The sequence below is a fragment of the Bos javanicus genome, chromosome 29, assembly GCF_032452875.1.
Source record: "Bos javanicus breed banteng chromosome 29, ARS-OSU_banteng_1.0, whole genome shotgun sequence".
NCBI classification, from domain to species: Eukaryota; Metazoa; Chordata; class Mammalia; order Artiodactyla; family Bovidae; genus Bos; species Bos javanicus.
The window spans coordinates 45,869,523-45,887,176 of NC_083896.1; the positions used below are offsets into that span (position 1 = coordinate 45,869,523).

Sequence of the window (17,654 nt, forward strand, 5' to 3'; positions counted from 1 at the left end):
AGGTCAGGGCTCCAGTGCAGAAGATGCAGTTGCCACGGTGTTGGGAAAGGCTTTATTCAGTCCTGGAGAGGAGCCGGCCTGGCCGGGCAGAGGCAGGGCCCGCTCGGGGCCAGGCCTTCAGCCCCGGGGCAGCTCCGGGCCAGCCAGGCGGGGCTGGTAGACGCCAGGGGCCAGCAGCTTCAGGGTGAACTCAGTGATGACGGCTGTGAGCCCCCAGACCCGGTGTGGCCCGTGCAGGAATACGGGCAGCGTGTACTGGAAGTGGCCACCACGGCAGAAGTGGGTGTAACCTTGGTTCTGCTCCTGCAGCAGATGGGCCAGGGGCAGGGCAAACACTTCATCCACCTGTGGGCAGGGGGCAGTGAGAGGGCAGACAGAGCGCTGGCCACTGCAGCCTCCCCCATCAGGACAACCCACCCTCCCCCTTCCTCCAGATGCCCCCACTCACCTCCTCGGGGTTGGGCCTAAGGCTCTGGGGATCCACCGGGCCCACGCCAGCCAGCACTGGCACCACTGTGGCCTTTTCCTGTGGTGGGAGGGGAGCAGGCTGTCAGGGCAGGGCTGGGCTGGGCTTGGCGGGGCTTTGGGCCAGGGGAGCCTGAGGGGAGGCCTCTGGGGCCTATAGCTGTGCAGGCTGGGTCCACCCGGCCCTGCTCATGGACTTGCTCCAGCCATGCTGACTGGCTCAGGCCCCCTCAACACACTAGACCCACTCGGGCCTCTGGGCCGTTGCTCTCCCTTACTTTTACCACCCTCAGATCTCCCCTGCCTAGCCTTCAACACCCTCCCCAACCTCTGTCCACCAAGCTGAGTGGAGCTGGTTCACCTGGAGCCACCTCCATCCCAGGACTGAGCCTCAGGATCCCCTGTGAAAGGGGAATCAAATACCCCTGGCCCCGTCCCGATGGGTGTGGGAGGTTGGAACACAACGGCTGGGCAGGTTGTCTGGGACCCCACCGCCCTCGGTGACTACCACAGTCCCCACAGCCACCCTCCTGGTCCCTGAGCGCCCTGCTCCTAGCCCGGGGCAAGCAGAGAGGCCGAGCGGGGTGAGGGCCTGAAGGGCTTACCCGGTCGTGCACTGGCCGCAGGACTCCCCACACCTGCTCCTCGGGCACAGCCATGCCCAGCTCCTCCTGCGTCTCCCTCAGGGCCGTGTGCACCACGTCCCGGTCAGCGGGGTCACACTTGCCGCCTGGGAAACTGAACAGGTAGAGGGAGCCTGCTTCTTGGGCCACTGGGGCCATGAAGGGCTGGGGGTGGCCGCTGTGGCAGGGACTCGCTTTAAAAAAAAACGTCCCTGCCCCTAGTTTGCAGAGAGGGCTGGGTAAGCCCCACGGCCTCTGCAGGCTCGGTTTACCTCCCTGAACAACAGGAGTAAGGGGGAGAAGCCCCGGGGCTTAGACACGCTAACTGGGCTTATCGTGGGTCGCCCCAGAGGTGCTGACAGCGACCCTAGGGTGTTCCCCGTTTCCGCCGGGGGAGGGGGGTCGCGGCCTGTGCGGGAAGCCAGATAGCCCCGCCCCGCGCTCCCCCTTGGCTCCCGGAGGGGAATCCTCCTGCAGTCGCAGGCAAGAGGCGAAGTTCTGCCTTTTCAGTGTGTGTGCTTGGTCGCTCAGTCGTGTCCGGCTCTTTGTGACCCCGTGGACTGCAGCCCGTCAGGCTCCTCTGTGCATGGGGATTCTCTAGGCAAGAAGACTGGAGTGGGTTGTCATGCCCTCCTCCAGAAGGATCTTCCCCACCCTGGAATCGAACCCCAGGTCTGCTGCATTGCAGGCGGATTCTTTACCGTCTGAGCCACCAGGGAAGCCCAAGAATACTGGAGTGGGTAGCCTGTCCCTTCTTCAGGGGATCTTCCCGACCCAGGAATCGAACCGAGGTCTCCTGCATTGCAGGCGGAGTCTTTATCAGCTGAGCTACCGTATGTCCCGCGCCCGCGCTTCGAGCGATCCGCGCGGCGGCGCCGGGGCAGGAGTACCTGCGGCGCCAGGTTCCGGGCGGAGGGATGTGAATAGTTGACTGCCTCCACAGCCGGCTGGCCGACGGGCTCTACTTAGACCCATTCTGCAGAGGCGGAAACCAAGGCTCGGGGAGGCTAAGTGCCTTGCCCACGACCCGGCGGTCTCCGGGGTTTAGCGGCGCCCTCCTAGAAGGGAGAGGAGGTCCCGGCAGGTGTACCTGACGTCACCCTTGTGCCTCCCGGCCAGGCGGCTGGACCGCAGCGTGTAGAGTAGCGCCGGGACCCCGCGCACCGAGCACAGCGGCACGAGGACCGCGGCCGCCGCAGGCCGCGCGCGCAGCCGAGCCGTGGCTCCCGCCAGCAACCGCCGGCAGCGCTGTTCGCCCTCCGCCGACAGGCAGTCGGGCAGCATGTCCGGTCCAGCGCGGCGGGGACACCGAGGGCACCGGGCGGCGCGAGGGAAGAAGTTCGTGAGAGCACACTCGGGGCGGTCTCTCGGGAACTTGGCCAGCGGGCCGTGGGAGGAGTCTGACCGCCTTGGTGGGGAAAGGTAACGGTACAGGCCACGCCTACGAGGGCGGGGCCCGACCAAGGGGCGGACTCAGGCAGGGGAGGGGCCCCTCTGAGAATTGTGGGGCGGGGCGGGAAGGGGCGGGGCTCGATAGCCTGGGCTTCCGGCAGGGGCAGGCTTGGGCTTCCGGTAGGAGAGGGCCTGGGGCGGGGCGGGCCTGGCCTGGGGCGGGGCGGGAAGGGGCGTGACTCGATAGTCTGGGCTTCCGGTAGGGGCGAGCCTGGGCTTCCGGTAGGGGCGGGTCTGGGGCAGGTAGGGGCGGGGCTGGGGCGGGGCTGGCCCGACGGGTCTGGAGAGTGTCCCCTGCCTAGTGCAATGAGACTCGTGTCTGGCCGGCGCCCGGGGTAGGCCGTACTGACCGTGGGGTTTGGAAGTTGGGGTGTCTGATTGTTGAGGCCCCGCATTTCTCTGCGCCCGCAAGTGCTGCAGGATGTTTGGAGTCGGCGTTTAGCGGGTAGAGATGCCTCCCCACCCTCCGGGCCCTATCTCCTGGCTCCGCTGGGTGGCATGAGCTGAGCCCTCTCGCTCCAGGGGACCCACTCCAGCCCCAGACCTTTCCCCTGCTTTTCCCACCTCCAGGAGCTGGCCTCTTCTCCTCTCCCGTCTCCTCCACAACTTCTACTCTTACAGGTGCTGGTCATTTTCTCTAGAAGCTCTCCTGCCTGGAATTTTGATTGAATTCTCAAACTCATCGCGCCACCCCCACCTTGACCCCTGTGGTCACTGCCAGTGGCGTGCTGCACCCCTCTGCCAGACTGTGGCAACCCCCCCTCCCCCCGCCAAGGACCAGACACCCTGGTTTTGCACACAGCACTTAAACGTGAAATGGCAGGTGTCCCATGCTTTGCTTCGACTTTGAGCAGTGCCTCCCTGAGCTGCAGATTTGGTCCTCATCTGGGCGGCGAGGCAGAGGGCAGGATTACAACCTCCCTCACAGCCCTGCCACTCAGGTTGTGTTGCCAGCTTTACCATGACTCTGCTCCCTGGGATGCCAGCAGCACGGAGCAGAGCTTTGTGATGTCTGCAGCCCAGACTCTGAGGTGTGGGTTTTCCTGAGGCCCTCCACCCTGACCTCCGAGGACAGAAGTGCTCTGACCACCCATTCCGTATGGTTTAATGTTGGAGGGAAGAGAAAGGTAAAGCAGGGTTTGGAGGAGTCGCCCCCAGGGCAGAGGGGGCAGCTTGGAGATAGGGGGTCCAGTTCCAAGCCTGGCACCACCTCAGCCTGGTAACTCTGGGCAGGTCGCTTTCCTCTCTGGGCTTCCACCTGCCCTGCTCTCCTGGTCAAGGGAGGTGGGGGGGGGGGGTCTCTGCAGAAGTAAGGCTGAAGAGAGTGGGCCCCAGGGTGAGAGGACTCTGTCCACAGGGCCCCCACCGTCACTGTGGGTCCTGGCCAGGCCCCAGGCACATTGCAGTGGGGGCGAGGAGCCCCAGCCCCGCTGGGAGGGGCAGGCCTCCCTGGTCCCTGTCGGCCTGGATATTGGGGAGGGGGTATGGTGTTGGTCGGGCCCTTGGTTGGACAGGGCTTGAGGCTCCAGGGTACAGGCCCTGGTAGGTGAGGGGCGGGTAGGTGGCTGGGGCCAGCAGTGCCTCAGGGCGGGCCAGCAGCTGATGGTGGAGCCTGGCGGGGATCCTGGAGGTGAAGGCTTTGTTGGGGTCTAAGGGGGGAGGGCGTGGTCTGAGTGGACCCCAGGCCTCCCCTCACGCCTTCAGCCCACTGGTCTAAGAGCCTGCTGCTCTCCTTTCTCAAGTTGCCCAGCGCTTAGCCTCTGTGCTTGCTCTTGCCTCTGCCTGGAATTTCTTCCCCTCCTCCTCCCTCCTTCTCGGTCCTCCAAGGCCCAGCTCAGGAACCGCCTCCTCCAGGAAGTCTACCAGACCTCCACCCTCACCCCCTACCACCCCTGCTCTCCACAACTAGTCCCTACCCAACTGTTCTCCCTGCCCTGGGTCCAAAATTGTCTCAGACATTTCTGCTTCCCCTCTCTGTCCACACAGATGCCTGGTGAGCTTGCTGAGCAGTCTACAGCTCCTTCCTCAGGGCCCTGTGGCCCTGTCCCCTCCCTTCCTTCCCACTCAGCGGGCTCCAGTCCCACAGTGTCTGTGGGCCTGGGGGCTGACCTTTCTCCCGCTCAGTGGAGCCTTTCAGCAGGCGGGGGCTGAGGCTGCTGCGACTCCGGGTCGGGACGCTGAGCAGGGGCCGTGGAGATATAGGCCTGGAGGTGGGGCAAGCAGGAATGGGGGCAGGGGTCATGGTGGGGAGCCCGTGGAGATGTAGGCCTGGAGGTGGGGCAAGCAGGAATGGGGGCAGAGGTCATGGTGGGGAGCCCAGGGCAAGGGTCATGGTCTGAGTCAGGCAGTGGGACCCCAGGACAAGCCAGTGGCTGTGAGCCTGAAGGAAGGGTCAGGAGCTGAGACCTTAATAGATGCCTAGGGATAGAAATGGGGTGAGAGGATGGGGCCAGACGGTACCAGGAGTCTGGGTCACTCTCCCGAAAGCCCTTGGCAAAAGGATTGCTGGCAATTTTCAGCTGGGTGATCTGCAGAGGAGAGAGTGTAGTTAGAGGTCAGCCTTGAGTTGGGGAGAGGCTGTGGGGCCCCAGGCTAGCCACCCTCTCCTCCCTGGATCCCCGCAATCTGGAGGCCCTGGGCCTCTCAGTCCAGGAACCACAGAGACAGTGGGCGTGAAGGCAGGGGAATGACTGTGGGCTGATGCCCATGGAGTCCCAGAAGGAGAGATGAGCAGGGCTCTGTGCGCCTGTCGGGCCTAAGAACCTGGTACTTCAGTTTCTCCCATGTGATGGACCAGGGGAGTCAGGTCGGGAACTGTGGCCTGACGCACCCGGTGGTTCTGATACGCCGTCACGGCCGTGAACTGGGTCTCCGCGAAGATGAAGGACTTGAAGTTCTCCTGGGCGTAGCGCTCGCTGTCTTTGCGCGGGTCCATGAAGACCACGTGGAAACGCGGCTGGTAGCGGTGCATGGAGTTGAGGATGATCTGTGGGGCGGGCAGGCGGCGGCAGCCAGCCTTCACTGAGGCTGACGCCCTTCCTCCAGGGCCCCCCACCCCCGCCCCGTCTCATAACTGCTGGTGCCGCGTGTGAGGTTGCGAGTCTGCGGTTCTGAGTCAAAGGCCCCTTTGTGTCTGAGCTTTCAGGAGGCTTGGCCTCTCTCACTCCCACATCCCAGCCATCACAGGATGGTTTGGGATCTGACCACCTCTCCGACCCCGTGGCCTCCACGCCGCCCAGCCACCACCGTCTTCCTCCTGGATTTCTGCAGCCACCTCCCAGCTGCGCCCCCTGCCTCTACTTGGTGCCTCTGCCTATTTTCCACATAGCAGCCCTCATGAGCTGCAGCTCAGAACCACCACCCCCCATCCGTGTCTCCCACCCCACACAGAGTAAAGATCTGAATCCTCTCCACAGCCAGCTGGTCCTGCAGATCAGCGCAGGCCGCCCCTAGTATCTCTTCCCCTCCCGCTGCCGCTTCTCGCTCCACTCCAGCCACACGGAGCCTCCTTGCAGGTCCTCTGACTCCCCAGTATCCTCCTGCCTCAGGGCCTTTGCACTCGCTGGCTCCTCTGCCTGCCATAGCTCCCTCTTCTATATACACAGGCTCCCTCCTCCACTCCATCAGACTTCTCTTCAAATAGCCTCAGTTGCCACGTGTCTGAGACCCCTTCCCTGTTTCCTTTTTCTCCTGACATCAGCCTGATCTTTGCCTTGGACAAAGTGTCAACGATGCTATGTTCGTGCGTTTGTGGTGGGCCTGGGCAGTTCCCTCTGCTGTCCGACCCCCTGGCCAGGTGGAATTGGGCATCAAAGCCCCAGCCGGTTCTGGCCCCAGGCTTCATCACACTCAGGCCCCAGTGTCCCCTGCCCTGGCCCAGCCCCTCCCCACGGTGGCCCGGGCCTCACGTGGCCGTTTTCATCCAGCAGGTTGTTGGTCAGCTTGAGCTTGTCAAAGGACACAATCTGACGCATCCACTGCGCGCCCTTGGCCGGTGAGTCGGGGTGGAAGTGCACGCGGCCGGGCGTGGCCGGGTCCGCCTTGCCCGCCACCAGCCAGGCGGAGCTGTGGAAGGCGTACCTGGGGACGGAGCGAGGTGGCGAGGGCGCCCTGACTGCACCCCAGGGCGCCTACCTCGTCTCTCTGCTGCCCCCACCTGGAGCCAAGACTGACGGGGGTCAACATGTCCCCTACTGCCCACGTGCTGGCCCATATGCACAAGAGGAACCAGAGGCTCCAGAAGGGTGTCCGGTCTGGGGTCCCCGCAGTCACGCCTGCCGCCCCGGGCTAGCCCCCTCCATCCCTGCCTGGCAGGGATAGACCCCCTGACATGGCTCCGACTGGCCCCTATTCACCCAGGGAGCGGGTGGGCTTCTGCTTCCCCGTCTCAGTGCCTGAAGTCTAAGCTGCAAGCCCCAGACCTGTATCTCTTGTCGTCCAAAGGCACGAAATCCATGAGCAGGGCATAGTCAGCCAGCGAGTCCATGCCCAGTATCTTCACCTGGAAGGTGGGGAACATCCTCCTGCGGGAGGGGGTGCTCAGCAGCCCCGGCATGGTTCCAGCCTGTCCCCCCTCCCACCACCCCCTCACGCCCCCGTGCTCATACCTGCCCGCCTTGGTGACGATCATCTCTGTGCCCAGCTGGTTGAACTCTTCCCACAGAGCCTTCATCTCCAGCTGAACCGTCACACTGGACACACGTGGGTTCTTGGGGCCCTGCTCAGTGGGCTCAGCCACCGCTGGGGCCCCTGTGGAACCGGTGGAAGGGCCTGATGGTAACATGGAGTCTGGCTGGGGCTCCCAGCTGGAGCTGGTCGTGGGCAGTGTGTAGGTCTCTGAGGGGGCAAATACCCCAAGGCTAGCAGAGAGGAAGGCTGGGGAGAGAGGACAGGATGTGGGCCTTTGGCCTCTGTTCTCCTCACCCCTCGCCACTCCACCTGGCCAGCCTTCATCTTTCAGGCTGCACTAAGATGCCTCTTCTTCCAGGAAGCCCTCCCTGATTGCCAGGCCTGTGTTCCCATAGTATCCCTAACTCAGCATCACTTCATGAGGTAAATGTTCACTTAAAGCTCCTGGAGGCCAGAGACAGGACCTGTCTGGCTTCCCAGGGAATCTTTGTGCCATCAGGAGGCCGTGTGGCCTTGAGCAAATTATTTCACCTCCTGGAACCTCAGTTTCCACATCTGTCCCAAGGAGTTCTTAAATCTGTCTTATTGAGCTGACGTGAGGATTCATGAAGACACACACAGGGCCTGACACGCAGTAGGCCCTTCAGAAAGGACCTTGTTATGGATGATGGTACAGGTGGGGTTGTGGGGGGGTGGGGGTGGGGGAGTCTTTCTCAGTTCTGTGCAGACCTGGCTTCCTCGTGCTGCTTAAGGAACACTGAGCTGAAGGAGATCCCCAAATTACTGTGAATGACTCTTACCTATCTCTGACCCTGAAGTTGTGTTAATCACTCAGTCACGTCTGACTCTTTGTGACCCCATGAACTGTTGCCCACCAGGCTCTCCTGTCCATGGGATTCTCCAAGCCAGTTTTAACATCTTTCCTCTCTGGCCTCCTCACTTTTTTCTTAAGAGCCCCTCTTTTGGGCTTCCCTGGTGGCCTAGTAGTTAAGAATCCAACTGCCAATGCAGGGGATACGGGTTTGATCCCTGGTCCGGGAAAATCTCACGTGGCACAGAGCAACTAAGCCTGTGTGTCATAACTCCTGAAGCCCACGGACCCTAGAGGCCGTGTTCTGCCTCAAGAGAAGCCACCATGATGAGAAGCCCAAGCACCACCACGAAGAATGACCCCTGCATGCAGCAACGAAGACCCAGAGCAACCAAAAATAAATCTTAAAAAGATAAAAGAGCCCATTTTTGGTCTGCAGTCCTGGCACATGGCTTGTGCAAAAGTTTGCCATGGCTCCATCCTTCTTATTAAAAAAAATTTCTTTTAACTACAATGAGATACTTTATACCTACGAGGATGGCTATTACCAAAAACCAAAGCAAGTAACAAAAACAATAACCAAAAGAGTGTTACACGTGTTGGTGAAGATGTAGAGAAATTGGAACCTTTGTGCATTGCTGGTGGAATGTTAGACGGTGTAGCCCCTGTGGAAGACCACTGATGGTTCCTCAAAATATGAAAGATAGAATTACTATGAAAAGTGGAAGTGTTAGTCAGTCACGTCTGACTCCTTGAGTCTCCTGCATTGGCGGGCAGATTCCTTACCACTGTGCCACTTGGGAAGCCCATGTCTGACTCTTTGTGACCCTGTGGACTACAGCCTGCCAGCTTCCTCTATCCATGGAATTCTCCAGGCAAGAATACTGGAATGCCCAAAAGAACCAAGAGCAAGTAGCTGAACAGATACGGGTTCATTGGTATTCAGAGCAGCATTGTTCACAACAGCTAAAATGTGGATGCAAACCTAGTGTCTGTCCACTGATGGATGAATGGATAAGAACGTGTGTATCCAGACAAGGAAATATTATTCAGTCTTTGAAAGGAAGGGTATTATGATGCAGACCATGACATGGATGACCCTTGAGGATGTTATGCTAAGTAAAACAAGCCAGTCACAAAAGGACAAAGACTGTATGATTCCATTCATAAGAGGTGCCTCGTAGCGAAATTCATAAACAGAAAGTGGATGGCGGTTGCCAGGGGCAGGGAGAGGGAATGAATTAATGTTCAATGGGGACAGTGTTTCAGCTTTGCAAGATGCAGAAAGTTCTGGAGATAGATGGTGGTGATGGTTGCACACCAATATGAATGTGCTTAATGCCACTGAACACTTAAAAATACTTAAAATGATAGTTTTGATGTTATGTTTGAAAAAGTGAAAAAGAAACTGTTAGTCGCTAGTCATGTCTGACTCTTTGAGACCCCATGGACTCTTGTCTGCCAGGTTCCTCTGTCCATGAAATCTCCAGGCAAGAATACTGGATTGGGTTGCCATGCCCTTCTCCAGGGGATCTTCCCGACTCAAGGATCAGACCTGGGTGTCCTGCATTACAGGCGGATTCCTTACTGTCTGAGCCATCAGGGAAGACCCATGTTATGTATATTTTAACACAAAATTTTAAAACTAGAAAAGACATCCTGAAAAGCAGACTGTTCATTTCTAGCAGCCCCACATGGGTTGAGAACCTAGTAAAACTGTGTGATCCCCTGGGCAGAGGTAGAATTATGGTGCTGGATGGATGGATGGATGGACAGATCCATGGATGGAGGGAGTTTCCTGGGATGATCACAGTTTCCTGTGATGAGTTGACAGGCGGGCAGCACCTGGCCAGAGCCAGTGCATAGCAGGTACCAGGTGAGAGTGTGGGGTCCAAGGTCAGTGGCCCCATCCTCAGCAGCCCTGAGAGCCACGTGTGAGAAGTGGCACCTCACTAAAGTCCCTGGAAGCTCTGCAGTCTGGGGATGGGTGGGTCTTACTGAAAGGGGACGGGCCATATCAGGTCTAAATCCCCCAGAGATGAAGGGTGGATGGGCCGATGTCCCCCATCACCTGGACCAGGCCATCAGGTGGGCAGTTGCCCATCACTTAGCTGTCCTGCTGGGGCAGGTACATTATCCAGATAACCAACGCCAGCCCCAGCATCTTTGGTGATGTGTCCCAGGGGAAAGAGGCTCATGGTTTTGCTGGGCCTGGGGGCTTCGCAGGCTGGTTACTGGCTCCCCAGTCTTCTGAGCCTATACCCTGCCCCTCCTGGTTCACATGCTGCCCTGTGCTGCCCTCAGTAACTCTGGGGAGGGGCCTGTCCTCTGCCCACTTCCTCTGAAAGCCAACACCTCTTGATTGCCAATTTCCTCCGACATGGAGTCAGATTTGGAGGGGAAGTTGTGGCTCCTTGTCCACCTTGATACACAAGGGGTGAGGCCCATAGAAAGGAGGGGCCAGGCCCAAGGTCCCCCATGCCTGATAAGGCTTTCACCTCCCAGAAATGGCTCTATCCTGCTGCCTATCAGCACTCCCACATTTGCACTTGGATGGCTGCATGGGCCCCGCCTTGGTGGGGCCTGAGGCCTCAGCCTGGGCTGCCTCTGCCCCATCCTCTTGCCCAGGCCCTGGGTACAGTAGGGTTTCCCTGGTCCCCTAAGCTTAGACCCAGCCCCACCGCACCCACCCCGGAGCTTGAACCCACTTGTGGGACTGCCTTGGCCGCCTGCCCCTTACCTGCCATGGGACAGCCCGGACTTCCGGTTCCTGGAGACAGTGGTTCAGCTGGGGTCCCTGCCTGCCGCCCCGGTGGTCAGCCTCTCCTGGTCTCCCGGTCCATTGGCAGCACTGCTCGGTGCTCAGGCCCTCCCTCGGTCCCCAGCCTCCTGGCAGGTCTGTCCTTCCTTCCTGGATCGTCTACGTCTTGGTTCTCTCCTCAAGCCAGGCACCTGGTCTCTGCAGGTGGGACCTCGGCTCTGGGGTGTGCAGAGCCCCTTCTGCAAGCCACCCTCAGACTGGACTGCTCGAGGCCCCGGGCTGGGCTCCTCCAGCTGCAGGCGCGATGCTGTGCGGGAGGAGGGCAGGTGGGGAAGCGCTGACGTGGCGAGGCCGCCTCTCCCCCTCCCGGTCCCTGCTCCTGGCTTCCTCCCCTCCCATTGGAGCCCCCCAGCCATTCCTGATCAATGGGCCCAGATGCACGCAGGGCCGGGGCCCATCTCCAGGACAGGCTGGGAGATCCGCAGGGGTCTGGGCCCGGCTGAATGGAGGGGCCAGGGCTGACAGGGCCTCGGGGAGGTCGAGGAGCTGCGGTAGAAGCATGGAAGGCTGAATGGCAGAGGCGCTGCCCTCTTCCCGGGACCCAGACCCCTGACCGGGAGCTGCTGTCATGCAATCACCAGGGACCTTGGGCCGGAAAGGCAAGGGGGCAGCAGCCACGTGTATGAGCAGAAGCAGAGTCCCACCCTGGACTGGGGGGTGGGAGGCCAGGTCCTCCTGACCGCTCAGCCTATGAGCTGGGACACCGGCAGGACCTGACAGCCCTGAGCCTCAGTTTCCCCAACTGAACTAAGTGCATAATCGCTTCTGCCTGGGATGGGCTGGCCCCGCCTGGGGGGTGCAGTAAGCTGTCCCCATCTTGGCTGATGGTGCCTACACGGTCCCCACAGGGTCGGGGAAGGCTGGCCCAGGTCAGAGGCCTTGGGGGCAAGTCCTGACCGGGCACCTTCCCCAGCAGCCCCTGGCTATCTGGAGTGGGGCATTCAGGGAACACGCAGATGGCCAGTCAGAAAGGGAGGGGGGTCCCCCCACGCTGCTTCCTGCGGTGTGGCCCAGCGCAGGTCATCGGACTAACCCTGGGTTGGCCCACTCTAGGGCCCTGGCTGGGGCACCAGGCTCAAGAGCGCACTGGGCTGGGCCTAGCGTGCCCGATCACGGTTCCCAAAGTCGACTGGACCCCACAGCTCCTCCACAGTTGAGCTCTGGGGACAGCGTGACACCCCGGCCCCTCCCGGACCCACACACTGGGGGCAAACTCTCCTCCCTCAGCTCAGGGGGGCTGCTGCCTCACCACCACCACCCCCCCCCCGCCCCATGCCCCAGGTCCCTGGGGCCAGGCTGGGAGGAATCCCGCCGGGAGAGTGAGGGCCAACCCTGGCACAGACCCAGCCCTGGGGTCTGCTGCTGGGCAGGATGCGGCAAGTCCTCTGCCCTTGTGAGGGAGAGTCCCAGAGGCTCCCAGGGGCCGCCTAGTGAGGTGGAGCCATGCTACCCTGTCCCAGGAGCCACGGTGGGGCAGGGGGGAGATGGGAGAAGTGATGGGGTTGGCGCCCCCTCAGCCTGGACTCCCAGGGGCCTGGGGGCCTACTGGCTTCTGGGGTGTGTGTGTGTGTGTGTGTGCGTGTTTGCACTTGCCTTTGGTCTGTGAGATGGGAAGCCTGCCACATGTATGTGAGCTCACTGGCATGCCAACCCATGGGCACACACAGACTCAAGACTCAGTGACCTGCCACCACTCGTGTGCACAAGTGCACATTCTCCTCTGCACAGAAACACATGCTGTCTCTTACACGCATGCGCGCGCACACACACGCAGGCACGCCTCCCTTCTGCACAGCCTCTTCCCCAGCCGGTCCGCTCTTCCTGCCCGAGGCACCTCCTGGCCCCCTGCCCCCTCATCCATCTTGCCTGCCAGCCTGTCCCGGGTGCCCCCATATCCTTCACACCTTCTCATCTCGCTGCTCAATAGCAGGAGGCAGCGCGGCAGTGGCCGCGGGGAGATGGATGGGCCGGGTGAGGGTGTAGAGGGCCCAGGCAGGGAGAGCTGGGGAGGACGGAGCTCCGGGCTCCTCCAGCCCCCATGTCAGGCAGGAGCGAAGCTCTCAGGCACAGGGGTAGGGGAGGCCTGGACGGTGAGGCCATGCCCAGGCTCCATCCCGCCCCGGCCAGCATGGCCCTGTGGTGGACACTGCAGAGAGTGCCTGGTCAGGACAGAGGGGACCCCAGGGGCAGGACTGGGCCTGCTTCCTCCCGGACGCTGACCGTCTCAACCTCCCTGCTGGGACTTCCCCCACCCTACCTGCCCTACCTGTACCTCCTCCCTGCACCCCTGCACCTGGGCAGGTGGTCACAGATGGGGAGAGCCTTGTCGAGCTGCACCCCTTCCCCAGCCTTGACGCCCCCTGAGTCCCATGAGCACTGGGCTCATTACACACCTGGAAACACGCATCTGGGCTGTGCCACCAGCCACATATGGATCCTTCTGGAAGAAGGGCCAAAGTGCTGAGGCTCTCAGAAAAATGTGTGCTCACCTATACAGCGCCTGGGCAGACATGCCTGGACACCTGCACACATGGGCACATACACAGCCACACACTTCTGCCCTCCCAGATCGACTCTGTGGGCCTGTGAACATAGGGGGTTTGGAGCCCTCCTCTGGACCATGGCCTCCTCTGAAAGCCCCCCTGCTGGCCCCAGGGCAATCTTTCTTCAAGTCCCACCCCCACCCCCACGCACTATGGGATCTTCCCCCTGGGCTGTGATGAAACAGTGTGGGCACAGAGACAGTCAGCCCTGGCCACAGAACACACAGCAGGTCTAAGACCACCCTGAGGCAGACCTGCCCCAGATCCCGAGGTCACAGAGACGGGTCCTCTCCCGCACAGGAGAGAGGACAGGAGCTGTGGACCCCTGGACACCTTCCATTTTATAGAATGGGAAACTGAGGCATGGAGGTGCGGGTTCGGCAAGAAACGTGGCACACAGTGGGGGGCAAAGAGGGGCCCTGGGCTGCAGATTGTGTCTCAGGACCCACTGCTCAGAAGGGAGGTCTGAGGCCAGGCAGGTGTGGCCTGGGTTGTGGGCCCAGGCTGGGGCGGGGGGCCAGTGTGGGCAGGGCAGGCCTGGAGAACGTGAGCTTCTCTGTTTGGATGAAGACAATGCCCCTCTCATGGTTGGCGCCGTGTTGATGAAATGGGGTACGCGGTGGGCTCCCCCTCACAGAGCACGTCCTCACCACTGAACATCTGGAAGATGAGTCACAGTGGCCGGAAGGCTTGGTCCTGGGAGAGGACCCAGGGGCCAAGGCTGCTGGGGCCAACCTCTGCCCTGGCCCCAAAGGGGGCAACCCAGCAGGGACTGCCAAGAGATGCCCCTCACTGATGGCCCTGCCCACCTGCCCCTTCACCTCCTCAGTCAACGCAACGGGGTGTCTGCTGAGACGCCAGCTGGCTGTGTGTAGAAATGGAGACCCCGGTTACCTCAGAAAGATGCTTGCCCTTGTGTGCCCTGGTGGTCACAGGTGCGGATGGCGAAGTCTGGCTTCAAAGCCTTGGTATCTGTGTGATCTTGAGCAAGTCATTTAACTTCTCTGGGTCTCAGCTTTCCCATCTGTAAAACTGGGATTATACGATCTCCTCCTATCATCCTGAGGTTTAAATTAAACAGCTAATAGTGCTTAAAACAGGGTTTGGGGGGAATTCCCTGGCAGTCCAGTGACTAAGACTCAGTGCTCTCACTATGGTGGGCTCAGGTTCGATCCCTGGGGAGTTGAGATCCTATAAGCTGAATAATCCGGACACATAAAACAAAACAAAACAGAACAAAAACCAGTGTCTGACACGTAGTAACTACAATATAAAAGTGTATTAAATAAAATCTTAAATTGTGGGAGAAATCACTCAAAATCACTATTTAGCATCTGCAGAGAAGATGGGTCTGTAGCCCCAAACACTGAAAGGACAGCGTTTCCTCCACCGTAATGTTACAAGTAACGTAACACCTCAAAATAAAACCTGAAGCTGTAATAAGAGCAGAGAAGTCCAGCCAAGTTCTGACTTTTTCTTGTCATTGTTATTTGGTCCTTTAAAAAGGATCATATTTTTGACATGTCAGCCTCTTCCTAATATTTCTCTTTGCACCCCCATTTTGCTGTGCCCTCGGCTGGAGGCTCGGCTTGCTGTGGGAGCCAGATCTCTGCTTCCCCAGGAGGGATGAGCAGGGCTGACGAAGGAAAGAGGTGGAGGCCCCTGAGATGGAAACCCACGGAGGAAGCTGCTCCGGCTGGTCCCTGGGCTCAGGAGCACAGGGCGGGAGGGCCAGTGCCAACAGCTGGTCCTCGCTGAAGCTCCTCCCACCTCTGAAGGCCAGTTGAGGGGCTTTGTTGCTGTTGTTGCTCAGTCGCTCAGTCGTATCCAACTCTTTGCCACCCCATGGACTGCAGCACACCAGGTTCCCGTCCTTCACTCTCTCCCAAAGTTTGCTCAAGCTCACGTCCATTGAGTTGGTGATTCCATCCAACCTTTTCATCCTCTGTTGCCCTCTTCTCCTCCCGCCTTCAATCTTTCCCAGCATCAGGATCTTTTTCCATTGAGTCGGCTCTTTGCATCAGGTGGCCAAAGTATTGGAGTTTCAGCATCAGCCCTTCCAGTGAATATTCCGTGTTGATTTCCTTTAGGATTGACTGGTTTGATCTCCTTGCAGTCCAAGGGACTCTCAAGAGTCTTCTCCAGCACCACAATTCAAAGCATCAGTTCTTTGGCGTTTAGCCTTATATAAGGTCCAGCTCTCCCTGGGGAACAGTTATTAAGCAGGCTAGGGCCCTGCCTCTGGGACTGCAGGACCCGAGGGCCCATGGCGGGCAGGGGTGTTGCTCAACAGTGACCCCATGTGGCGGGCCCTATAGAGCTGCAGCTGGTGGGCTGCCTCTTCTTGCCAACCTCCTCCTCTCCAGTTGTAGAGCAGGATGACCCAGTTTCTGTAACAGCGAGGAAGGGGAGATGGGGAGAGGGAGACGCTGGACTTCCTGCTAATGCGCATAGGGATGCTCACAGAATCCACGAGAGGGTTTAATGAAAGAGAGAGTTCCGTATTTGCTCCTCCCAGCAGGTGAACTGGGTGGTGCCTGCTCCACACCCTCTCCCTTCCACGGTGAGGGAGGAGTGTCCAGGTTGTCAAGGCGCCCCCGCCTGCCTTCCCTGGCACTGGGTCCAGCGTCAGTGCCAGGGTTGCCTGAGCAGCTCCACCCTCTAGGTGAGCCGCCCCCACACTGGCCACGTGCTCGCTGCTGGTGCCTGAGAGGTCCTGCCCCCCACCCCCGGCAGTGACAGGGCCACCGCGGCAATGAGATGGCTGGCATCTACCTGGCCGGGCACCAGCCGCGGGCCCTGGGGGAGCTGCAGAGACCCAGCTTCTCCACCCTGCCTGTGCTGGTGGCCTGCTGCCACCTCGACATAGACCCGGACCTCAGTCGTGTCTTCACCAGCTCCTGAGTGTCCTGGTCTGCTGCTCTAGGGCCCGAACTGGCAGGTGTCCAATCTGAGCCCACCATCGTCCTGCTGGTCTCAAGGCACAGGGAGGGCAAGATGAAGACTAAGCCCCCAGCGCCTACTGGGTTCCCATGCCAGGACCCTGAGGCTGGGTCTCCCCCGGGCAGCTGGTCCCAGGCCTTCTTTACGACCAGCCCTTGTCCTCCCAGGAGGTCTCGGTCTGGCTCCAGAGCCAGCCCAGCAGCCGGGGCTCCCTCCAGGCCAGCCCTCTCTACAGCGCCCAGCTCACATGCTTTCTTCTGTCCCCCCTCCACCTGGACGGCAGGGCCTGTGGGGCCTGTCGGGGTGCTGGCACCTCCATAAGGTAGCTGGCGGGGGTGGACGGGGTTGAAGTCTGAGGCTGGGTCATCCAGTGGGGTGGGGGTCCGTCCTAGCGCCCTCCGGGGATCTGGAGCAAAGGGAGGGCAGAGACCTTCTTTAGATGCTGAGTCCTGCCCCAAGGCCACAGGTGGGAGGCCTTGTACCAAGGCCACTGACACGGAGCCCAGAAGCAAGGTCAGCTCCGGGCCCGACAGATCCCCTTTGTTGCCCAAAGCCCCCTACCCCCGCCCATCATGACTGTAGGCTTCCTGACCCCAAATTAGGCTAGAATGTGCACCCCAGCAGTCTCTCTCCACGCCCTAACCAATCACCTAACCTCCTAGCAGGAATTTTGTCTTGAGGCTATAAAACTGGCGACTAACAGGAGAAAACTTTAGGCTCTCCCTGGTCTGTCAGGGGGGCGGTGGGCTGCATTTGCAGCGCCCTCATCATCTCTGTCCCCTGCTGTCCACTCAGTCCCTTCTGCAGTGCTCTGTCCCTGCAAACTCCTTTCCAACCCACGCTCGGGCTGCCTCAGCATTAGGGTCCCAGGCCAGGACCCTGGAGACCCGCAGAGGGAGCACAGCTCTCATTCCTGCTGCACTGCGGCTTGAGACCTGGGCTCCAGAAGCTCAGTGACTTGGCCGATTCCCGGGCAGCGGTGGTGGAGCGAGCCGGTGGGTGAGTGTGTCTGCCCGCCTGAGGGTCCCTGCTCCCTGCTTCCTGCTTCTCCCAGGGCAGGGACCTCGGAGACCCACTTTATGAGTCAGAAGCCACAGCCTTTGTTCAAGGGGCCCACCCAGGCCGCTGGGCCTCCTGGGAAGGAAGGGGGGCCTGATCAGCAGCCCCCAGCTATGGGGGGCAGTTTCTGGAGACCCGGATGCTTCCTGCCAGGAGGTGTGGGGCCTCCTGCTCTGGGAAGGACAGCATTAGGGGGTCCTGGAAAGTTAAGCTCCCTTGGCTGAGGTCCAGCTTCTGTGTCTCAGAAGGTGTTTTTATATATACATGTATTTTTTATTATTAATTTATTTTTTAGATTGAAGGAGAGT

General features: G+C 60.2%; 2 protein-coding genes across 2 annotated transcripts; both read right to left on the minus strand.

The window, feature by feature from the left end:
- Nucleotides 1-33: 33 nt before the first annotated feature.
- NUDT8 (nudix hydrolase 8) lies at nucleotides 34-2,567 on the minus strand. Its single transcript, XM_061407207.1, has 4 exons — nucleotides 2,179-2,567; nucleotides 1,071-1,203; nucleotides 449-526; nucleotides 34-345 (listed from the first exon to the last, which is right to left on the minus strand). Exons 1-4 carry the CDS (start codon nucleotides 2,370-2,372, stop codon nucleotides 118-120), a joined length of 633 nt encoding a protein of 210 aa, XP_061263191.1. The 5' UTR covers nucleotides 2,373-2,567; the 3' UTR covers nucleotides 34-117.
- Nucleotides 2,568-3,815: 1,248 nt separating this feature from the next.
- On the minus strand, nucleotides 3,816-10,362 carry TBX10 (T-box transcription factor 10). The gene is made up of 10 exons (XM_061407655.1): nucleotides 10,317-10,362; nucleotides 7,148-7,415; nucleotides 6,962-7,063; nucleotides 6,449-6,620; nucleotides 5,371-5,526; nucleotides 5,001-5,068; nucleotides 4,650-4,744; nucleotides 4,075-4,189; nucleotides 3,907-4,004; nucleotides 3,816-3,841 (listed from the first exon to the last, which is right to left on the minus strand). The coding sequence occupies exons 1-10, from the start codon at nucleotides 10,360-10,362 to the stop codon at nucleotides 3,816-3,818; spliced, it is 1,146 nt and encodes a 381-aa protein (XP_061263639.1).
- Between the last annotated feature and the right edge of the window lie 7,292 nt (nucleotides 10,363-17,654).

Coding starts and splice junctions, on each gene's coding strand:
- NUDT8 (XM_061407207.1), bottom strand. CDS start 2,372: ATGCTGCCCGACTGCCTGTCGGCGGAGGGCGAACAGCGCTGCCGGCGG. Junction 1,204..2,178: donor AGGCACAAGGGTGACGTCAG/GTACACCTGCCG, acceptor CTACCTGTTCAG/TTTCCCAGGCGGCAAGTGTG. Junction 346..448: donor TTAGGCCCAACCCCGAGGAG/GTGAGTGGGGGC, acceptor CCCTGCCCACAG/GTGGATGAAGTGTTTGCCCT.
- TBX10 (XM_061407655.1), bottom strand. CDS start 10,362: ATGTCGGAGGAAATTGGCAATCAAGAGGTGTTGGCTTTCAGAGGAA. Junction 5,069..5,370: donor CGGCGTATCAGAACCACCGG/GTGCGTCAGGCC, acceptor TCTCCTCTGCAG/ATCACCCAGCTGAAAATTGC. Junction 4,745..5,000: donor GAGAGTGACCCAGACTCCTG/GTACCGTCTGGC, acceptor CCCCACCTCCAG/GCCTATATCTCCACGGCCCC.